Raw genomic sequence first — 21,628 nt, 5'->3', positions numbered from 1 at the left:
TTCACCAGATGATTTGTCGTACATGTCCGTTTCCTTTATAGGATCGACATGATTTGCCTTGCGATTTTGATTTGTCATTCGCTGTGATCTATAAGTCGTAAATATGCAATACAGTGCCTCCTCTCAAAACGCAAAACAGACGCCTTTCTGAGCAGCGTGGAAAGCTGGTCCCGGCTGCATTTCATTTCTTTGTCTGTAAAATACTAGCACCACCTAAGGCGGACGTACAGGAAAACAGGTCTCAAAGGTGTCCGCCGTGCAATGGGAGACTGGAAGAAGCTGGCTGTATATCTTCTCCATCGCAAATGCGCAACTGAGTATCTGAGTAAGGGGATGGGGAGGGGAGAGGGCCTAAAAAGGAAGGAAGGCCTGACAACGTCCGGATTTCGGGCGTCTACACTGATTGGATGAAACACAAAGGCCTTTTATCTAACGCCGTGGGAGAAGGCCACCGAGCTCTCAACTGCAAACTGAATTTGAAGTCATGTTACTGTATTTTGGCTTTAGATAAAAAGAAGCATAAAAAGTGATCGAATCCTTAGGCCTCTTCTTCGGACTCAATGCAAGATCGACCGAGAACTGTGCCGAAAAGCCTGTTACTCAAGTTATACCGCACTCGCGCGGGTGAAACGCGCGATTTATAAGTCGAAATGTACCTCCGTCTGCAGGCTCGCATCCACACTAGCGGTATTACAAAACAAATTAAAATTGGCGTCAGAGGCGCGTAATTTTGCAGAAAAGGACTCGACCATTTTTCGTCCTTTTTTGCAAGTTTATGGACCGAGCCAAAAACTTGCAAAAAAAAGGACTCGACCATTATTTTCCCAATACGGACCTCGCGCTGGTTCAATAACATATATGTAATCAGCATGTTTAGATACAATTTTTTGCAAAGTTTAAAGAGCCACCTTAAATTTTCGAAATTGTGCTGCAAACCAGTGAAAACCAGTGCCAGCCGCCTCTAGTTAGCCAGAAAACGTCTTTTACTATAATAGTAATCTTTGAAAGTACGAAGAAGTGTTATTATTAATTGAAAAAGTGCATGAGCTATTTGAGCGATCGTAATCAAGGTCGTTTTCAAAACATTCCATTTTTGAGTTGTAATTTGTGTCATTAGCGTTTTTAGTTCTCCGCAGAAGAACACCGTGGTCTGAACAAAACACCCTTCTTCAAATATATATAGCTGTCACAAAGGTTGTCCAAAAATAGCGTAAAAGCGTAGCGACAGTGCCGAAAGGTAGTCTGGGAAATACCTGCTTTCATTGAAATTAATTGGGTATTTTCCAGACTACCTTTCGGCATTGCCGTGAACGCTTTTACCCTTTTTTTGACAACCTTTTGTCGAAACAGCTGTATATGTTATTCACCGGCCGGGAGACCTCTCAATGGTAGATTGTGGTGGTCTAAATCACTTATTTAATTCTGACACAGCGAGCTGCCCTAATTTACCATCTTCCAATAATTTTCTCCAGTCGCAATCATGCCGCTGTCATCTTCCTGAACTTTCTGATAAAGCTGTGCATTCTCCAACTGAGTATGCCCTTCCCGTCCCCAATCACAAAAATGCCAAACTTTTTTAGCCCAGCCCTCCCCCACCCCCCATCTGCTGATAAACAATTAACACTCCCTTAGCTGTGTTACGTTCAACGGCGTGTCAACACTTCAAGAAAAACAATATCGCGCAAAAGAGCAAAGTGGATACTCGCCTCTTTGGAGAACAACCTTCCCTTTATTCCATTGCTGATTTTTTTGTTCGTTTTGCAACGTTTAGTGTGTCATAACGTGTGTTTTAGTCAACTTATATTCTAGTTTTAAACTTATTAACGCAGAACTAATAAGCGATAACCAAGAATCAGTTTACCGATCTTTCATTCTTAGTTGCGCGGGAAACACTCTCACCTGTTTACACCTGTTATTCTTTTAGTCGCCTTTCAACTCAGTAACACGGATATTAGATCAACACTAATACGCGTTATAGCTTTGCCCTTCACTAAGTTCTTCACGGCTTTCAAATTTACCTCTATTCCTGCTTATTTATTAAATACTCTACTCGCTAACCAATGTAGCTAACTTACTCTTGCTAAATTATTACTAAAGCTATTACTGAATCACTGTCCATATTCCTTACTGGTTCTGTCGTGTTAATTCACACATGGAGTTCTCAACGAAGCCTGATCTCATCACCCTACAATTCAACAAGACAACTTCCTGTAACTTCGATACTAAAGCTAGAAAGGACTGAAGTAACAGGGAACTTACCGACGGAACTAATAGTGAACTTACGGACTGGCTAGCCGTAAACTTACTGAGTGACTGACTGTCTGACTGACAGCTAACTGACAATCCATATGACGACCATTGCTTTGATTAAAGAACAAAAAATAAACTCTTGGTTTGAGTTTGCGCATCCTGACATCTCACATAGCGAGCGTGATGCGCTTATTCCCCACTGCACATTTGGTGGAGAACCGTGGTTATCCTGTCTGTCCTGGAATGCCTGGGAAACGAAAGTCACTATCTTGTAAGAACGCGATCAGCTACGCCTCCGAGTGTTTGAAGAAAACAAAAGGACTTGTTGTGCAATGAACAATGAATACCTCACAACTGGTGAAATACATGCAGTCAGACGTAAAGGCAAATGCCAACGCAACTTCATCGCAAGAGGATAGCTCATACTGGCTGATTACCCCAGTAACGTTAACATTCAAACTTCTTACAGTGTTGGCTTATGTCGTGGCTAAAATTGCCGCTTAGCTTTGCCACTTCAGTCGACAGGAACACACGCTTTGAATTTCCTGAACAGAGCTCTTTAAAATGGAACTTGTCAAGCTCAAAGAAGCTGCAACCTGCCTGTATCACTAGACTAGCTGTCACCGTGACGATTCGGGAGGTAAATCGTCTTACAATTTAACACACATGCCATACAGTCAGGAGACACCTTCCAAGTCAAGTGACTATTTCAACTCTAGCTGGACCCTTTCATTACTTAATTTTTCCTAACATATTTGTTTTAGCTGCTATTTAGTTCAAAAATCTAAGGTTCCGGTATCAACATATTTCCACCGAAACACCATCAAGGTAAGTGCGTGTAAAAACAACAAACAAGTAGATTTGTAATAACTGTAGGTGTGATTGCTTTAACCTGACAACAAAAAATAACCCAAAACACGAAAACATGACCTTTGACTATTGCTCCTGATTGCACTAAGTGTTGCTATCAGTTTGGACACGAAGGTTAGTCGGATTTACGATTATACTTTGGAACGTCTGGTCAGGATAAGCCGACTCATTTGCCAAGTACCAACCTCGCGCAATCTTTACCAACTAACAATCAACTCTTTTAATTGGAGCAACCGTCAACTGTCATGATCTCTGTTTTGACTTCAAATATGTATGATTTCATTGAGATTTCTTCTGCCAGTCGATAGTCTACCATCTGACTCGGTATTGAGATCACGTTTGAATTTCCTTATTATCGCTTTCAGCTACGTTGATTTTCCTATTTCACTGTATCTTTTATTATAAGACCGCTCGAGGTCGAATTTTGTCGAAAGTGGGCAGTAATGTCACGTCGTATTTTTCAGTTAAATCCTATTCTAGTTTTAAACTTATTAACGCAGGACTAATAAGCGATTATCAAGATTCATTCATTTTTTCTTTCACTCTTAGTTGCGCGGGAAAAAAAATCCTGTTTACACCTGTTCTTTTAAGGCCGGTTACAACATGAGATGGTTTCAACATTTGCTTCAACATCAACATGCGTTCAACACTTTATTGAACCAAATGTCGGGGCGTTTGAACGGCAGGTCGTTCAACATTGTTGAGAGTGTAAAAATGTTGAAAGCGTGTTGAATCGCTGACTTAAATTGGTAATTGAACGGAGTGGAGTGCAATTCGGTCTGAAATCATACGCGTGATTTCAAAATCGAACAAGCGCGCAGCGGGAGTTCGATTTGAAATCACAAGTATGATTTCAGACCAAAATTGTACGATACGAAGTTCAATTACCACTTTTTTAAACCTTTTTTGAAATCACACAGTTTTTTGTCAATATTAATATTTTATTTGTATTATTTCATTTTTATTTTGATGGGCTCAAAAATAAATGCGAATAGAGCAAAAAATAGCGCGATTTGTGAATAAATCGCACTTGAGAGCCAATCAGGTTGCAAGGATCACCAGTGATTTCAAAATGGGTATAATAAAAACTTTCATTCAACATCTATTCAAATTTCGACTTTCCATTCAACATTTTCCTAACATCCGTTCGACTTTTTTGAACAAATATTGCTCAAAAACCGTTTAAACGGGTCTTTAGTTGCCTCTCAACTAACACGGGTACAATATAATACCGGCGTATAATACCGTCATTACATAATACGTCATTACAGCTTTATCATTTATCTGAATATTCTACTCGCTAACCAGAGTAGCTAACTTCGTTTGCTAAATTATTACTAAAGCTATTACTGAATTGCTGTCCATATCCCTTATTTGTTCTGTCGTGTTAAATTCACACATAGAGTTCTCGACGTAGCCTGATCTCATCGCCTTACAATTCAATCAGACAACTTCATGTAGCTTCGCTACTAAAGCTAGAAGAGACTGAACTAACAGGGATCTTACCGGTTAACTGTAACCGTGACAGCTAGTTGACAACCATGACGTTTAATGAACAGAAACAAGGTCCTGGTTTGTAGTTTGGGTACCTCTCGCATAACAAGCGTAATGCGCTAATCCCCTACAAGACCCTCGCTACGGAGTGAGCGAAAAGTTTCATTTCAAGAGGAAAAAATTCAACGTTTCGTCGCGCCGGATCAAATTTCCCGCGGATTCCGTTTAGCGTAACCGTTGTCAGGATACCGCCTGCTCACGAACAGAAAAATAGATAAATATGTATTTTTCTAATTTTCATCCAAAAGTACTGTAATTTTTGTTCACGCCATACGGTACGAAGCGTGCGTTTTTTCTTGTTTTTGCAGGAAATTAACTATCGATACCTCCAACATCAGTAATCCACATGCTGCGTGTGTTGCTGTTACCGCTGACATTGACTGCACTATGCGCATGCTCTGTAGTTGAGAACAGTGGTAGCAGCGGCAAACCCTACAACGATACATTGGTAAGATGATTTGTATATTATTTCGTTAATAAAATATTTCAGCTCCACTACGCAACAGACCAGGGCCCAGTTGTTTGAAGCCCGATTAAGCTAATCCTGAATTAACGTGAACTTTGATTCGAGTTTAATAACTAACCAATAAAGATTCTTCCAAAATAGTTTAGGCCCTCAGTTTTGACTCAGACTTTTCTTTACCTTTAGCTTGAAATTAGGCTTTGAAATCACTTTTAAAGAGTCAGATGAAAACCTCGATTCACTTTTAACCGTAGATTAGCGTTAATCGGCTTTCGAACAACCCGCCCCAGTATTTTTACCATTACGTTTATTTTGCTGATTTCAGCCGAGCACCGAGATTAAGCAAACAGCACAGTCAGTGAAAAGCAGCCCTTTTATACGGCCTCAATACGCAGCAATTATTATTACGTTAGTCTAACCTAACAAAAGCTGGGAAACCACTCACAATGATCAGTTAGAACCGAGGACAGAAACTACCTGCAAAAAAAAAAACCCTCGAAAAAAAAGCAGAACTTAGCAAGTGCTCTTGGTATCCAAAAAGAAAACTGGGGTTAACCACTCACTTTTCAGAGATAACAAAGCTTCAATTTGGAAAAATAACGCCATACATTCCTTTGTATTTTACAGCTTTTTAGAATTATTGTTGCTTAATTATCGGTATAAAATGCGTGGTTACTCTAAGTTTTCTTTCTGGATTTCCATAGCTCTTGCCAAGATCTACTATTTCCACATAGTCGTTAACTTCACAGAAATACCTCTGTATTAATAGGCACTGTCCTTAAGAAGGCTTATATACTCCTACTTTACTATACCCATAATACTGTGCACTCCCTAAGGACCCAGGCCCTGCTGCTCTCACGCCGAAGAAATATTTATTTTCCCGCTAATTCGTACATTCTGGGCGCGATTTCCACCGCTCTCTCGAGTCTTTGTTCCCCACAAAAGACTTCGGATTAGGAGCTAGGGCTCATTTTCCCGAACAGCGGCTGGAAATTGAGCCTCTGGATCGCCGGAAACTCCATTTGTTATGATATAACGTGCCTTCTTATTGGTTGCATGGCGGCTTTAGATTAACGAAGATTATCCCCTTAAAATGTTTCGATTTCCATCGTAATTTTTTTCAAAAGTAAAAGAGACGTTTCTGATTTCATTGCCTACTCCCTTTTCTCGAGTATTTGCAAGGTAAATATCATTCTGTACATCTAGAGACTCTGAAACCGGATCTCACGTAATATTTGGCATTTTCATTTAATAAAACAAGTAAGCAAATGCCGTTTAATGTGGCTCGGGGTTACATATGCTCTCGAATTCTCTCAGTACGTTTCCCGTTTGTTTGGATCGGATTCTGCAGGCACTCACGCTATTTTACAGTTCTTTCATCCCACACTAATAACGGAAATTTTAAACATGGCTTCTGGCATTTGGTTTTCAACTGTTTAAAATTGGTAATTAGTAAAGAAACAAATAATTAACAGTATTCGGCTTGTTAGATTTGGCAAGCTCAGCTTTCGCCTTAATTTTCCTCTTCCATTTCTCGACTCACCCAAATTCGAGTATTATAATAATAACGCAATTTTGTAACGACAACTTCAAAATGATTGATTTTTATCCCTACAGCCTCCTCGGTTTTGTCGTGCTGGTATTCCCGGCATACATGGCAAGCCTGGTTCTCCTGGGGCACCAGGCCGCGATGGACGTGATGGTCGTGACGGAGCTAATGGTGAGCAGGGAAACCCAGGGAAGACTGGACCCCAGGGACCTCCTGGTGCCATGGGTCCTCCTGGTGTAACTGGGCAAGATGGTCCTAAAGGAGAACCTGGTGTCCCGGGCCCTCCCGGTGAAAAAGGAGAGCGCGGACAGAGTGGGGCAAGTGGACTTCCTGGGACTCCAGGTCTGATGCCTTTTAAGAACTGGAAAGAGTGTGCCTGGAAAGACTTGAACGATGATAAAGACAACGGTCTGATCAAGGTGAGTTGCTGACGTCATATTTTCTTTCCGCACTGAAAACCGCATTGAGATCCATTTACTGAATATTTCTCGTTCAATAGAAAAGTTACAAAAAATGTTGTTCTTGGTCAACGTTTGGTCCAGAAATTTAGAAATTAAATTATTTTGAGTCCTTTATCCCTTCCTTGTTTTATTTTAATACAGGACTGTGTGTTTACCAAAAACTTCAGTGAAACAGCTCTTCGCGCGGCTTGGACTGGTGCCTTTAGAATCTCTTCATGCGAATATTGCTGCAAACGCTGGTTCTTCACTTTCAACGGTGCTGAGTGCTCAGCTCCCCTTGCTATAGATGGTATAGTGTACTTAGGCAAATCGGGAAGAAATCTACAGCTCAATCCCCTCCGCACCCGCCATATTGAGGGGCACTGCAACAACATCCGCAAAGGAAAGGTGCGCGTGGGATTCTGGGTCGGCAATTGCGCCGGATATAAAAATGCTGATGCTTCAACAGGTTGGAATTCAGTGTCCCGGATCTTCATTGAAGAAGTCCCCAGAGGCCAGCCTTAGATATTGACTCAAATCATCTGCTAATATATTGCGTTATTTTTTCGCTGTTAATTTAACATAGTTTGCTTTAGATTACAGTTTGACGTGCCTTACCGTGGCCACCCAACAAACTTTTTTTACAAGGCAGCCAATCAGGATATCTTCCTCCTTGTTCATAAAATACAAAATGACATGTTTCCAATAATTCGTTGTTGCGTCATTTGCCTGTTGGACTTTGCAAGGAGGCGTGACCGTTAATCAAATTCGTGTATAAAGATTGGCTAACTTGTAAAAACAGTTTGTTGGGTGGCCACGGTAAGGCGCGTCGCACTGTAATATAAACTACATGTAGTTCTGTTGCTGCCTATCCCACCCATAAATGTAGAAAACACAGAATAATAATGACTTGAAAGCTTAAACAGCTAAATATAAGTATGAGCAAGAACACAATACAGAAAAGGTAATGTATTATTTCCGCCATATAATGTGCTTTATGTAATCTTGCTGCCTTCAGTTTGTTCTTGTACGGTGTGACAATAGTCTCACAAAATTAGGCACTGGAATATTACATTTCTTTCTCAGTTTTTTTTTTCTGTTTACGCTTTTAAGCTCATCGAAGATCATTATAGAGTCGTTATTATTCTGTAGTTTTGTTCTCCCCGACTGGAAAAATGAAGGTTTGCGCTTTGTAATTGTAACAGGTTTGCTGATATTAAAGAAAAAGCAGGATGTTTGGCAAAAAAAATAATTTGTGGTCTTTTTAACAAAATTTTAATGTCCAGATCACCGGATAATGAGAGTTCTGATTGGCTTAGCGATCATGCGGGTATCAGTCATTAGTTATATACTATCTCAGCGACCTTGGTGTTTTACGCAATGTGATTGGTCCGCTATCTCCAAACATTCAACATTATCCACCTCCTGGGAGGTGGATAATGTCTTTGTGCATACTTCTGTCGCACAAATCACTAAAAGTCACGAAGAAAATACTCCTAAAACACCAAGCAAACCATTATCTTTTATCAACTTTTACCTGCAAGATACCACTCACTGTTTTCTGAGGTAAAGCGGCCATTTTGTACAAGTATAAACGAGCTAAAAGCAATCGTACGAGGTTTGACGATTAGCTAAGATCCGCTTCATCTTTTTTCTAAAAGAAATACAACTTTGAAAGTTGTCTTTTAAAAGCACTGTTAATTACCAGATTTATTTATTTAAATTCAACAAAAACCTGAGAAAGTTTAAGTGAGGAAGAAGGCGACACGTGAACTCTAAGAGGAAATGGGCAGCCCCAACTGAGCCATAAACCAAACTGAAAGTCTGTTCCGCTCAGAATCAATGAAAGTTCCACTTATAAATTAATGGCAATGTAGTCAAGTATCAAAGAGGTGGCTATTTCTGTGTAATTTCCATTGAAATTCAGGAAGTCTTGTGTCCTATCCAAAAACAGTTGTTCACCGGGCACCCTACCGAGTGTGGCTTAGGAACTTTCAGTTTTTACCCCCCCCTCCCCCCCCCCCTCCATCCCTTCCTACCCTCGGGAACGGAAATTTCCATTCCTGCTGTACTGCACCTCCATCGCATGCGCGGAATTTATTGTTCGCCCCATTTCTTTTTATCTCCACATATCCACATATCAATGAATTTTTTCTTTTTTTTTTTACTGTCGGAGTTCACAAATTTGGGTTCAAGAAATAGGATCATTGATGAACAATATTTATCATTACGAGCTTATGACCATAGTATTCTTCTTTTCGGCGGTATTCTATTAAAATTACAATAACGTTTATCATGAGCAGCCCAAGTACTTAGTCACGTGATCGGCCGTGCTGTTTTATAAAGGTTTCTATGTTAAAGGTTGAATGAAATGGCTTTTATAGACTAATCTTGTATTCCATACGTGGTTTCTGAAGTTATTTTTCTTATCGGGCCACTCTTTGGCTAACGTTTAGCATTATAAACGTAGTGCAAGTTCTGATGAATTCGAATTCAGTTAGAATACAATTCAGTTCCACGAAAAAACTGAGATGAAAATTCTTACCTCACGCGTTTATCTCTGATCTTGCAAGGTCCATGATTCCTATTCTCCCGACAGTCTTCAGATAGACTGTTCACAGTCCCCTATTTTTTCTGTGGGATTTTCGACACTCGTACGCGTCGATCGTCCCCCCCCCCCCCCCCTCCCCGCCATCTTGGTTTGTAAAGGCGAGCGCAGCCTGCAACGTACCCTGACTAGGGCTCCCCTCGGGAGTTTAGACACTCTCCTCAGGTTGCGCTCGTCTTTACAAACCAAGATGGCGGGAGTTCGATCCAAGCCTACGAGTGTCGGAAATCCCACGGAAAAATAGGAGACTGTGAAAAGTCTAGTCTTCACAGCACCTGATAATTCATCAAAGTTGTATTTAGAAACATGGGTTTTATCATGGTTCAACATCCAAATGTCTCTGTAAGCTTGACCCCAGCTCAAATAGTCATGAAACAACTGTCACTTCAGAAAGCTCTCCAATTGGTTAGTTGCTAACGTGCAAGGTTTCAATGACAGCATTGATTTGAATCAGAAAGGACTGTTGTTTCATGATTATCATAAACTATCAACGTACATCATCATGCGAACGGTAAACAGACTGACAACTCAACAAAATAAATTATTTGAGCACAACACTGCACATCAGTTACACATCATTTTTTATTGTCCCAGGTCTTCCTTACACATCATTAGAAGAACAATGCCAACATTTGACAAGACTACACTATCATCATAGTTACAAGCACACTATTGAACATCACAGCGCATTATACCACCGCACAGAACTCACCATTACATGTCATAACTACTTATTAAACATAATGCACCATCAGAAAGATAAAACGAAATACGGTAACAACGGGATGTATCAGTTAGTACTCATCATTTGTAAAGTCTTTATTTTCGACATGAATTTATTACCTGAAATCAATGTGAATTAATTAACAAATCTTCAGTAACTGGCGATCAAAACAAATGGTTGGTTTTCGCTACGATTAAACCCCCATAGGATTTAAATCATTTAGTAAGTGCAAAATGATATGATACTAAGGGATTCCTGGATCGTTTCGAGAAGCCTGGTTATTTTCTTTTAAAGTGAGTAAACACAGTATAATTTTTAAAGCGAGTGACGCATACTGGCTTACTGTTTGTGAAATGTGAAAGCCCAGTAGCGTCCTTTGCTCTTATTCTCGGCAGCAGCTATATGAAAACAAAATGGAATAGTACAAGAAACGATGGAAAGTCCTTGAATTTTCACAGAACCTTCGGAGTGACAGCCGGGTAATGTATCTGCTTGAAGTCGTGCTAGTTATATTATTGTAATACTGCCATCATGGTTCGCATGGTATGCATAATATCTCGAGTTATGAATTGATACTAGTATTTGTAACCATTCTTAGTATTTTGTTCCCAAAAAACTGAGCAGCTCCGCCAATTAGGAAAAGCGTAGAAAGACAATATAATATAACTAAGGACGACGGCACTAAGACGCTTTGCCCAACATTCAGATTTCTCAGTATGTGATTGGACTGAGTTCATTCGGCATTCAAGTTGTTCAGCCTTCTTCAAACTGGCTCACGCACCAACCCCCGGACATGATCAATTTTACTTAAGGAACGGATCGTTTCGAAAGTTATCAAACGGATTTTCCCGTGTTTATAACTAACATATCTAATTCCCGCAGCAAACGTACGCAAACTGACTTGTTTCATGTCCCATGTAGACAATAAACTGTAGAAAATCTGAACCGCTGAAATATAAAATGAACAACTGGAGCATGCCTTACTTCCGGCAATCTTATTCTGTTTTAGTTTTATGATCAATGTAAACACTATTTCTTCTTTTCATGATCTCCTATTACTTTAAAATAACTATAACATCATACAGAAAGTAGAGGAGAAAGAAGTCGTTATTAGTTGCACTCTGTTACGTTTCGTATACTTGTATTTGCAACGCAGATCGAGTCCTCTGTGTAATGGACCAGGGTTCAGCTCGTTTCTGTTCACAACGTTGCAATTGGGAATTACGCTATGTGTTTAAAAAAAGGAGAGATTCCTTAACATACTACACTAAAATAACGAGCACTTTAAATTCAAGAGAGAAAGGATTGTTATTACTTAATATATTAAGCTGCGTTGGCAACGAACACTGCATGGATCGATGCCGAGCATGTTGACGTTACTAAAGAACGGCCTCGTTCACTGAAATAATTGAAGTTATTTGAACGTTTTTAACTGACACTGATCACGAGAAGTATGTAATTCTACTTTCAAAAACTGAACAAATCGAGAGCCAAATTTTTTTGAATGCGGTAACCAACTTTCGGCCGAAGTACATAGCCTTTAGGAACAGAATGAAGTTTTTTAAAATCCGATTCAACGGGAGTGCCAAAAATCAGTTTAGCGGGACTACTGAAAAAATATAACAGATTGCGAATGCTATTTTCCTCTTCGTTTGTAACATCACACTTAACAAAAAATTAGAAAAAAATGATTTGCAAAAGAGTGTGGTACGCATTTGTTGTGTTTGACAGTATGATTATTTTATTCAGAGAATGAGTTACACGCATCAATCAAAGAATCAGAGCTATTGTGAATTGCTGATCAGGTTGGCCTAAGTCCACGTCGACAAAGGCATTAGAATTTTTTCAGGAAAAGAAGCCTTTCTGCCAATAAGTATAAAGAACGGTTGCCATAAACATGGATATGTGTTTACTTTGCAGTAAATTATAAAAATGATAGAAGCATCGATTACATGGTTGTTGTGCCGGACTTGAAAGCAACTAGAAAACTGATCTTGATAGACTTTGCCAAAGACAGCGCTTGCATGACGCACATTATGAAAAATTATGAAAAGATGTGAAATTCTTCAGTGGGTTAAAATTTATTTGAAATAATAGTTCAGTATGCAAATCAATCAATAACGTTTGTATCAGATGTCAGTAAGATGGTGTGCTTTTGTCAAATCATATGGAAACGCTCGGCGATTTGGTATGGCCTTTCCACAAACAAGTCAAATTCGTCTGTGTTGACATACAACAAAGCACTGTAAGCAAAACACAATCCCAACTATGCAATTCAGTCCTGTCTCGGTCAGGAGAGATAAAAATAAAATACTTTACAAGAGGAATTAATTTTTCGGACATCATATTTAGCATTGGCTCGGAGTTTTTTGGAATAATCGGCCGAAGTCACAAAACACGAAAGACAGCAACTTTATATAGAAGAGAATATTAACAAATCTGAAAATTTTGTGATTAATATTAATTAATATGCACCTTCCAAATTGTCAAAATTTAGTCGTACCTGAAGATTTCGATAGGGAAATATTGCCACTTTAATTAAATGTATAGATTCATCGCTCGACCCACCAAATTGTTCCAACAGCAAATGTTTCGCCTGATTCACTGTCTGTTCCACTGAATTCCTTGGGTGTTTCTAAGGTTATGCCTTGTATACAACATTGAGAAAGCCTTGAGAGACTCAAAAAAAAAAAAGACGCATAAAAAAAACGCCATCGTAACGACGTTCTCCAACACAGGCAGAGTGATAGCGATTCCATGAAAAATGGTAGTCACATTAAAGATAAAATAAAGGTCGGAAAGAATTTTTTTATTTCCTATTGGTACCTATTTTTGGCGTTTCATTATCCGAGAGAACGAGAGAGGTAGAGAGGGGGTGGACGCATTTGATTGGGACGGTATTACGAGGGGTCCTCGCCTTTTCCATGCACGGTCACTCCCTTATTTTTGGCGCTACTCACCACAATATTACAGTGTGAATGCAAGGAACAGTTTAAACTGATTTCCTTTAATACAATGTAATCAGAAATAGTACTAATAAAAATAGCAAAGGAAATTTTTCACAGGCCAGTACTACTGAATACAGCATAACAATCACCAAGAAAGAAATTGATGAGTCTGAGGCTCACGTGTCACAAACGATGATTACGACCAATGATAAGTCAACATTTATGGATGATTTTTCCTGAAATGCTTCTGACGCACAAACCTTCAATTCTATTGACACCTGTATTCATAAAACGAACAATAAATTTATCCTGAAAATTTTCTAATTGAAAGAGTATTTACCGACACAGAAAAATCTTCACTCCGATTTCAGTATAAAATTATTTCATAAAACGCAAACACTTTGAAAATGTTAAAGTGAGATTAGCTTTACTGATAAAGCTTAGCTACTTGTGCTCGTAACACCTCAGAAAATCACTTTATATTTGTTTAACACATGAAAAAGAAAGCCAAACAGTTTCTCTTGCCGTCAATAGCTACTTAAATATTTATTTGCATCCATCATTTTCAATATTTAGCAGTGATTATGTTCCACTAAAATAGCTCAACCTATGGTTAACAAAGAACTCGCTAAAACATGAACAAGAGTCAACAGAAGAGGTGAAAAATGCAATGCACAAAAGAATTTTTCCATCGTTCCTTTGCAGTGATTTGCTCGAGAAGTTGTTAGGAGTAACCTCCTCTGGTGATTTCAGGTATGGCCCACTTCACGCTTTTTAATTTCTCTCCTAGCACTCAAGTTACGCTTTTGGTGCATCGGTGCTCGATTTTATTCGCCCATTTTAGCTGGGGAAATGCAAACTTTGAAGATCGTCGTTGACAAATGTGCTTAGACTGATAACTCGGTATCCACGAAAATTATGAGATCGGTGATATTACAAGTTTGAAATAGAAATCATTTCTTGGAAAATCGTCTGTGATATGTGCAGTTTGATGGCCTTCTCAAATTTTAATTTAATAAGTGATCGCGGCTCGGGAATGCCACCAGCTCGCTGATCACCATTCACTACTGCTTCGATTTTAAACCTAAGAATCACCGCTCATCTTTGATTCTTGGACACCAATGACGTGGATATAGGACAGGAAGGGATAAAATATACAGCAACCTGTTTTAGGATTTAGCTTACATCACGACTTAAGGCGTAGTTGTACAAAAAAATTATGATCCTTGAGCCTTTGAGATTTTCTTTTTATTAGACAAAACATCGAAGGTGTTTGATTAATACATTCTTGTGAAAAAAATAGACGCCGAGTAATAAGGAGACCAAAAATATAATAACAGAGAAGGCAGTTAGTGATTCAATTGATGGAAAGCAAGGCTGTTGAAAGCTCAGTCAAAGAGTTACTGACAATCCTTTTGAGATTCACTTTTCATAAGACAAAACATCGAAACTGAGTGCTTCATTTAAATACATTTTTGTGAAAATTGACGCAGTAATAAGGTTTGCCTCTTACCATCATCAACACCGCGTTAATATTGCTGAGTTTCAGCTGGACTAATTTTTCTTAATTTAATTCTATCCTCAGCCGATCTAAGAAGAAATGAACACTGTTCCCTGTAAAGTGTCTCTCGCCTTGTTGTCATTATTGGTGATATTTTGTGCTGCAGAGAACAACAAAACCAAGCAACCATCATTCAACATGGTGAGTCACTTATTGAGTTTACACTGACTCAAAAATGTCTTTCTAGCACTCATCAGGACATATCGAATGACATATCTTAACAAATATTGATTTACTGTCAGCCAATAACCAATAAAAAGAATAAATTTTGATGCTGCAACTCAAAAGATAAATAAATACAAAAAACGCAGCTTAGTCAGTTTCACTCACAGGAGGTTTCGTTGTCGATAAGGGAATTCTGATTACCTGCAGTTGGAACTACTCTCTACCAAAACAAGAGAGGATGAAGGTAAGAGAGGTAATCCCCCATATAGGTCCTATTTCCATCGTAATCCCTCTGAAGTTATTTTTAGATCTCCCGCGAGATCCAGTGTCCCAAGAGGGTTAGGTGATAGCCAATCATATATCCTGAATTTTACCCACGTTGACAGCTGAGCCGATTCCCACGCAATGCTACGCGTCTTTCGCGAATCGACCTAAAAACAAAATGGCGGAACATGCATACAGAAAGCGTTGCCTGCATATGTTTTGTGGACGAATGCGAGTTTATAGTGGTTGTATTTGGACAACGCAGATTGAAAAAGAATCGCTCCGGTATGATTTCTATTAGAGCCCAGCTGTGCGGAAATAATGCAAGAATATTACAATACAATTAGCTGGCGAAAATTGAAAGCCGTGATTGAACAGACAAATACATACATCTCAACCCAGGCACGAATTTTGATATTTTTATCGCAGTGAGTAAAAAATCCCTACAGTCATTGAAATCTACGTTTTATTTACTTTCTAATCACGTATGTAGTTAAGAGATTCGTTGGAAGAAACGCGATAACAAATCTTTTTAACATGCAAGAGTATTACATTTAGCTGTCAAAACATTGAAAGCGGCGATTGAACAGACGAGTATAAACATCACAACCTCCAGCAAGAATTTTGATATTTTTATCTCAGTGAGTTCAAAATCCCTTTGGTCATTGAAATCTACATTCCATTAGCTTTCTAATTACGCATGTAGTTAAGAGATTCGTTGGAAGAAACGCGAGAAACAAATCTTTTTTTTCTTGCAAGAGTGTTACATTTTAATAGCTGTCGAAACATTGAAAGCCGCGATTGAACAGACGAGTATAAACATCACAACCTCCGGCAAGAATTTTTCTATTTTTATCGCAGTGAGTACAAAATTCCTTCAGTCATTGAAATCTACGTTCTATTTACTTTTAAATCACGTATGTAGTTAAGAGATTTGTTGGAAGAAACGCGAGAAATAAATCTTTTTTCATGCGAGAGTGTTACATTTAGCTGTCAAAACCGCGATTGAACAGACGAGTATAAACATCACAACCTCGGCACGAATTTTGATTTTTTTATCCCACTGAGTTCAAATCCCTTTGGTCATTGAAATCTACATTCCATTAGCTTTCTAATCACGCATGTAGCCAAGATATTCTTTAAAAGAAAGGCGAGAAACAAATCTAAGCTTTTTCATGCAAGAGTGTTACATTATATTTGAATTGAAGCCGCAATTGAACAGACGAGTATAAAGATCACAACCGCGGCACGAAATTTTTAATATTTTTGTCACAGTGAGTTTAAAATCTCTTCGGACAATAAAATCTACATTCTATTAGCTTTCAAATCACGTGTATTTCTTAGAGATTCGTTGGAAGTTACGCGAGAAACAATTTCTTTTATGGAAGTGTATGATTGTGATTAGCCGTTGTGCAATTGAAAACGGTGAAAGACACGTAACGCGCGAGGTAACATTATCCGCGAGAAAATCGATACCTTCTAAAAATAACTTCAGAGGGATTACGATGGGGATAGGGCCTATATGGGGGATTACCTCTCTTACCTTCATCCTCTCTTGACCAAAAGCATCAAAGGACCAGAACAAGCTGTGGGATTGCTCTCCTGTAAATGGAAAGGACAGCTCGATTTCAATCTCATTATCAGCCCATAATCTTGTCAGCCCCAAATCTCGTAGGATCAAGAATCTCCGCTCACTGATATTGCTGACAGAGAATTAGATGCGTTGTTATTTGTTCCCCTAGAGGGGCTTTTGGTGAAAATTAAGTGATTAATTCATAAAATTGTAAACCGATCATAAAAGCAAAGAATCTAAAACATATTATTTACTTATGACAATTCGGTCATCACAATTAATACTGGTCTTCATGTCAACATCGATCAAAAACCACCTAACAAAAAGACAGGAAAAAAGTCATTTATTTTTTTACTCAAAAATCCTGAAGTCATGTTATTGTAGAACTTTATTTTTATCGAATCGATTGAAATGAAAACGTAACCCCCAATCCCCCCCCCAGGGGGGGAGGGTGATCCAAGGGATAGTCTCGAACGGGAGATAGGTAGAAGGCTGTGTTATACTAAGTTCGTCAAACGAGTCCTTGTTGTGAGGTTTTTAGGAACAGCGGATTTCAGTTTATGATGACTGGAACAGTTAACTTTGAGAAGTATGATATTTGTAGTTTTTTCTTCTTGTGTCAGATTTAGAGCGGGCACTGTTTTGTTCTGTCAATCTCGATACAATTTACTGCAGATACTTTTATTTATGCAATGGCTATCAAGATAGACTTCTAAAGCATATATTAATAGAATTGTCATCTTTTTATTAAACTACCAGCCTCCTCCATTCTGTTATGGCGGTGTACCCGGCATGCATGGCAAGCCTGGTTCTCCTGGGGTACCAGGCCGCGATGGACGTGATGGCCGTGAAGGAGCCAAAGGTGATCAGGGAAACCCAGGGAAGACTGGTCCCCAGGGTCCTCCAGGTGTAAATGGACAAGATAGTGCTAAAGGAGAGCCTGGTGTCCAGGGCTCTCCTGGTCGAAAAGGAGAGCGCGGACAGAGTGGGGCAAGTGGACTTCCTGGGACTCCAGGTCTGATGCCTTTTAAGAACTGGAAAGAGTGTGCCTGGAAAGACTTGAACGATGAGAAAGACAACGGTCTGATCAAGGTGAGTTATACAACAACATAAAGACATGTTGTATTTTTTCTCTCTGTGTGTGTGTTATAAGGGACTGCGCAATAATTAGCAGGAGGGGGCACAATGTAGAATGACAGCCTAATAGATGAGGGGGGGGGGGGGGACAAAATGTATTTAGAACACACAAAGGAAGGGGTAATGTCTAATTTTCATTTAAAAATTACTAGTGATTCAACGGTGAACCTGCACCACTAAACACAATATGGAAATAAAACAAATTAACAAATCTTTCATATCTGTTTTTGTAGTTGTGACATAATTTAGTTATCTTGATAATTTAACAAAGGATACTATCCTGATTCGAAATTTGTACAGAATCCTTTTATCGCTTTCCTGCTTCATACTTTGTTATAGACTATCAAGAGCCATAATCGAGGGCTGGTGGTTCCTGAGACTATTCATGGCCTTCAACGGACTTAACTCCGCTGACCATTTTTTCTTTATCTTACAATAAAACTAAGGCAAATCAATAGGCCATTTTCATGATGGCGTCATTTGACTACAACTACCAGAATTCATTTCGTTTTCCTTTTCAAATTCAAATTTTGTAATCCCAGGGGACAGCAAAGAACAATAGCTCTAATTAGCATGAGAAAACAAAAAACTGAAGGATTCTGGTAGTTGTAGTCAAATGACGCCATAGTGAAAATGTCCTATTGCTCAAGCTTAAGCCAAGAGCTAAGCTTAATTGCTAATTTTATTCATATTTTGGCGGTGTTATGAAGCACTGAAATGCGCTCGCCAAAGAAGTACGGGAGAAAGCCATTTTAACATTTTTTGGGAAAACCAAACCAAGAAAGGTTTTGAAAATATATAAAGTTAATTCATTTGCCTTTTTTAATTTTAATTGTAACATAGATTGTCATAATTTTGGTGTTCATTTTGTAGAGTGCATGTTTTATTAGTGAAAGTCCTCCATAGGGCTAACCTCTGACTTTTCCTTTTATGTTCTTACATAATAAATTGTTGTTGTTGTTGTTTTTGTTGTTGCACAGGACTGCGTGTTCACTAAGAAATTCTCTGACACAGCTCTTCGCGTGTCCTGGACTGGTGCCCTGAGGAACTACAGGTGTACATCCTGTTGCAAACGCTGGTACTTCACATTCAAGGGTGCTGAATGTTCAGCTCCTCTGCCAATTGATGGCATTGTTTATATGTGGAAAGGCAACGGTCAAAATCCTCACCGCGTTCACCATATTGAGGGGCATTGTAACAAGATCCACAAAGGAAGGGTGCGCGTTGGATTCTGGGTCGGCAATTGTTACGGTGGTGGTAGCCCTGGTGATGCAATGACAGGTTGGCAATCAGTGTCCCGGATCTTTGTTGAAGAGGTTCCCAAAGCCCAGGCATAGATCCCCTCTTTATCCATCCATCCTGTGTAAACGCTTCAGTAATGGACGCTAGCTAACAAACTCTTTTATCCTAAAGTAGTCAAGCAGATTGGTGGGATATTAAAATTATCGTGGGCTTTGTAATTGTAAACTCGCTTGCTGGTGATAAATAAACTCAGGATGTTGGTATTTTTTGCAAGTTTGTTTGTTTCTCGTTTTTGATTTCTTCTGGGTTCTGTTCTCTCTTTTTAGTTGCCTGTTTTGCTGGGGTTTTTTTTTAAATTCTTTGTTTCATTTTTTCTTTTTTTTGGCTTACAGCCATTATAGGCACCTCAAATCAGTATTCCCTGACAAGTGTTTCATGGTTCTGAAGTACATACGCGATAACCAATTGATATTTCCATACATACCCATATTCAACCAGCCCCAGCCATATAAAACAAAATTATTTAACAGGTTTAAAAAATAACAGTTGAATCAATTAAACAGCACTGATTAATAGTAATTACAGAAGCATTGGCAAAAAGAATCATTTTATTTAAGTGTCAATTAATTTTGCGAAGAGCACTAATTGGGAACACTTTCCAGAGCGAATTGGAATATTTAGGAGTGTTGGTTTTTGAAGAGAGGGGAAAACTGGAGTAAAAGAGCAATTCCAGCTCATGACCTTTCTGATTCGCTTTGAGAACCACAACCTGTCCCGTGAATCAGTATCCCTGAAGCGTAATTTCTTCACAGCCGAGCTCTCCAATTTTAACCGTTTAAACAGTCAAGTACTTCTTAAAAGCTATTCTCTCAATTTACCGCTTCAAAAAGGCTAGGTTTCTTTTCTGAAAACGGCATATTGGAGTGAGATCAACATGGCCGCCAATTTGAAACTGATCCAGTTTACGGGTATAACAAAAGTCTTCTTTCACGGCCCTTGTAAGACCTTTAAATATACGGGCAAATTAATAATGAATTCTGATTGCGACTTTTTTTGTTGAAGACAATGACAACAATAGAGGACAAAAATATCCCTTCTTCGAGAGAAGAGTTCAATCCAGTTTTAATAAATAAATTATTATGCACATTTGTGACTACGACGAAGAAAAAACAAAATACTCGACGGAAAACTTGACGCGGTCTGCCCGTAAAAAACTTCTTGGAGCAAGGACGAGAACCAACAACAAACTCAACCCACAAATGACGCAGAGTCCGGAAATCGAACCCGGGCCACATTGGTGAGAGGTGAGTGCTCCCACCGCTGCGCCATCCTGGTCCCCCTATATCACGATTTTCTGCATATCATACAGACAGACTTTTGTTAACTCCATTAGTAAAAACAAGTGCTTACTGGATCAAGTTGTAATAAAAACATGAATAGTTGGGAACATCCAACGAGAAAATCGAAGCAAAATTGTTAAAATGTTGTTTTCTGCCTTCCCACATAATTTTATGGACTTTTCAAAGAGAAATAGTGAAACCTAACACAGTATGATCTGAAAATTTGAATTTGAATCTTCGTCTGTCAAATTTATCGTTGTCGAGCAATGTTTGAAAAAACTAAGTTAATAGCTGCCGTGAACCGTTTTCCAGCCAAAGTTTCTCCTGGTCAGCAGTGCTTTAGACAGAGGGGCAAGCCGTATGCGCATGGATGTTACCCCTATATAGATTTACTTTTCGCGTCTCTAACTGCTATCTGAACTAGGAGATGTTCTGTCATAGGGTATAATCCAAAATAATTGCAAAATCAATTTTTTTTAGAAACCTGACCCCAGTTGTTGAAAGATTGGATATGTTTATCCAGTGGGTATTATAAAATCGCTGCGGCCCATAAGATGTACTCCAACTAATACATCGTATCTGCTGGATAGCGACTTGTCCGTTAGATAAAGTTATCTCAAGTCATCCGCTCAACTGGGCTCAGATGTTGCGTTCTTTGTATCGTATAGTATAACTGTCCCCAGCAAAAACTCTCATATTCAGGCATAAACCAGTGCAAATTTAATCGTGTTAAAATGGAATTACCATCTACAAATAAGGCAGATATTTGTTCGAAATGCTTCTGATGCAAAACACTTCAGTTTTACTGATACATGCATGTATAATACGGGTAATGAAAGTTCACCTCACTTAAAAAGGTTAACAACTACATTGTCAACGCGTAATTCAGATTAGGTGCTAGAGAAAAAGCGCACTCTGGGAAGCCATTTGCTTTGTTCAA

At 38.9% G+C, this 21,628-nt stretch overlaps 2 protein-coding genes across 4 annotated transcripts in view; both read left to right on the top strand.

The window, feature by feature from the left end:
* Nucleotides 1–19,621, top strand: part of LOC146480388 (collagen triple helix repeat-containing protein 1-like) — a 32,014-nt gene extending 12,393 nt beyond the window's left edge. The window contains exons 1-5 of one of the 3 annotated variants that reach the window (XM_085109547.1): nt 10,922–10,937; nt 14,112–14,159; nt 14,992–15,108; nt 17,729–18,061; nt 19,087–19,621. In XM_085109547.1, coding sequence (XP_084965673.1) covers nt 15,007–15,108; nt 17,729–18,061; nt 19,087–19,443 — 792 coding nt within the window. In that variant the 5' untranslated portion in view covers nt 10,922–10,937; nt 14,112–14,159; nt 14,992–15,006 and the 3' untranslated portion in view covers nt 19,444–19,621. Of the gene's footprint in view, nt 1–10,921; nt 10,938–14,111; nt 14,160–14,991; nt 15,109–17,728; nt 18,062–19,086 lie in introns of those variants that run through there. The other 2 variants (XM_085109548.1, XM_085109549.1) reach the window with 2 other exon arrangements.
* LOC146480389 (collagen triple helix repeat-containing protein 1-like) lies at nt 1,347–8,324 on the top strand. Its single transcript, XM_085109555.1, has 4 exons — nt 1,347–3,078; nt 4,983–5,122; nt 6,755–7,105; nt 7,289–8,324. Exons 2-4 carry the CDS (start codon nt 5,021–5,023, stop codon nt 7,649–7,651), a joined length of 816 nt encoding a protein of 271 aa, XP_084965681.1. The 5' UTR covers nt 1,347–3,078; nt 4,983–5,020; the 3' UTR covers nt 7,652–8,324.
* Nucleotides 19,622–21,628: the final 2,007 nt, after the last annotated feature.

The sequence above is a fragment of the Pavona decussata genome, unplaced genomic scaffold (assembly GCF_977016875.1).
Source record: "Pavona decussata unplaced genomic scaffold, jaPavDecu1.1 SCAFFOLD_53, whole genome shotgun sequence".
NCBI lineage: Eukaryota > Metazoa > Cnidaria > Anthozoa > Scleractinia > Agariciidae > Pavona > Pavona decussata.
The sequence above is the reverse complement of the archived record's forward strand: the minus strand, read 5'-3'. Positions and strand labels throughout refer to the sequence as shown.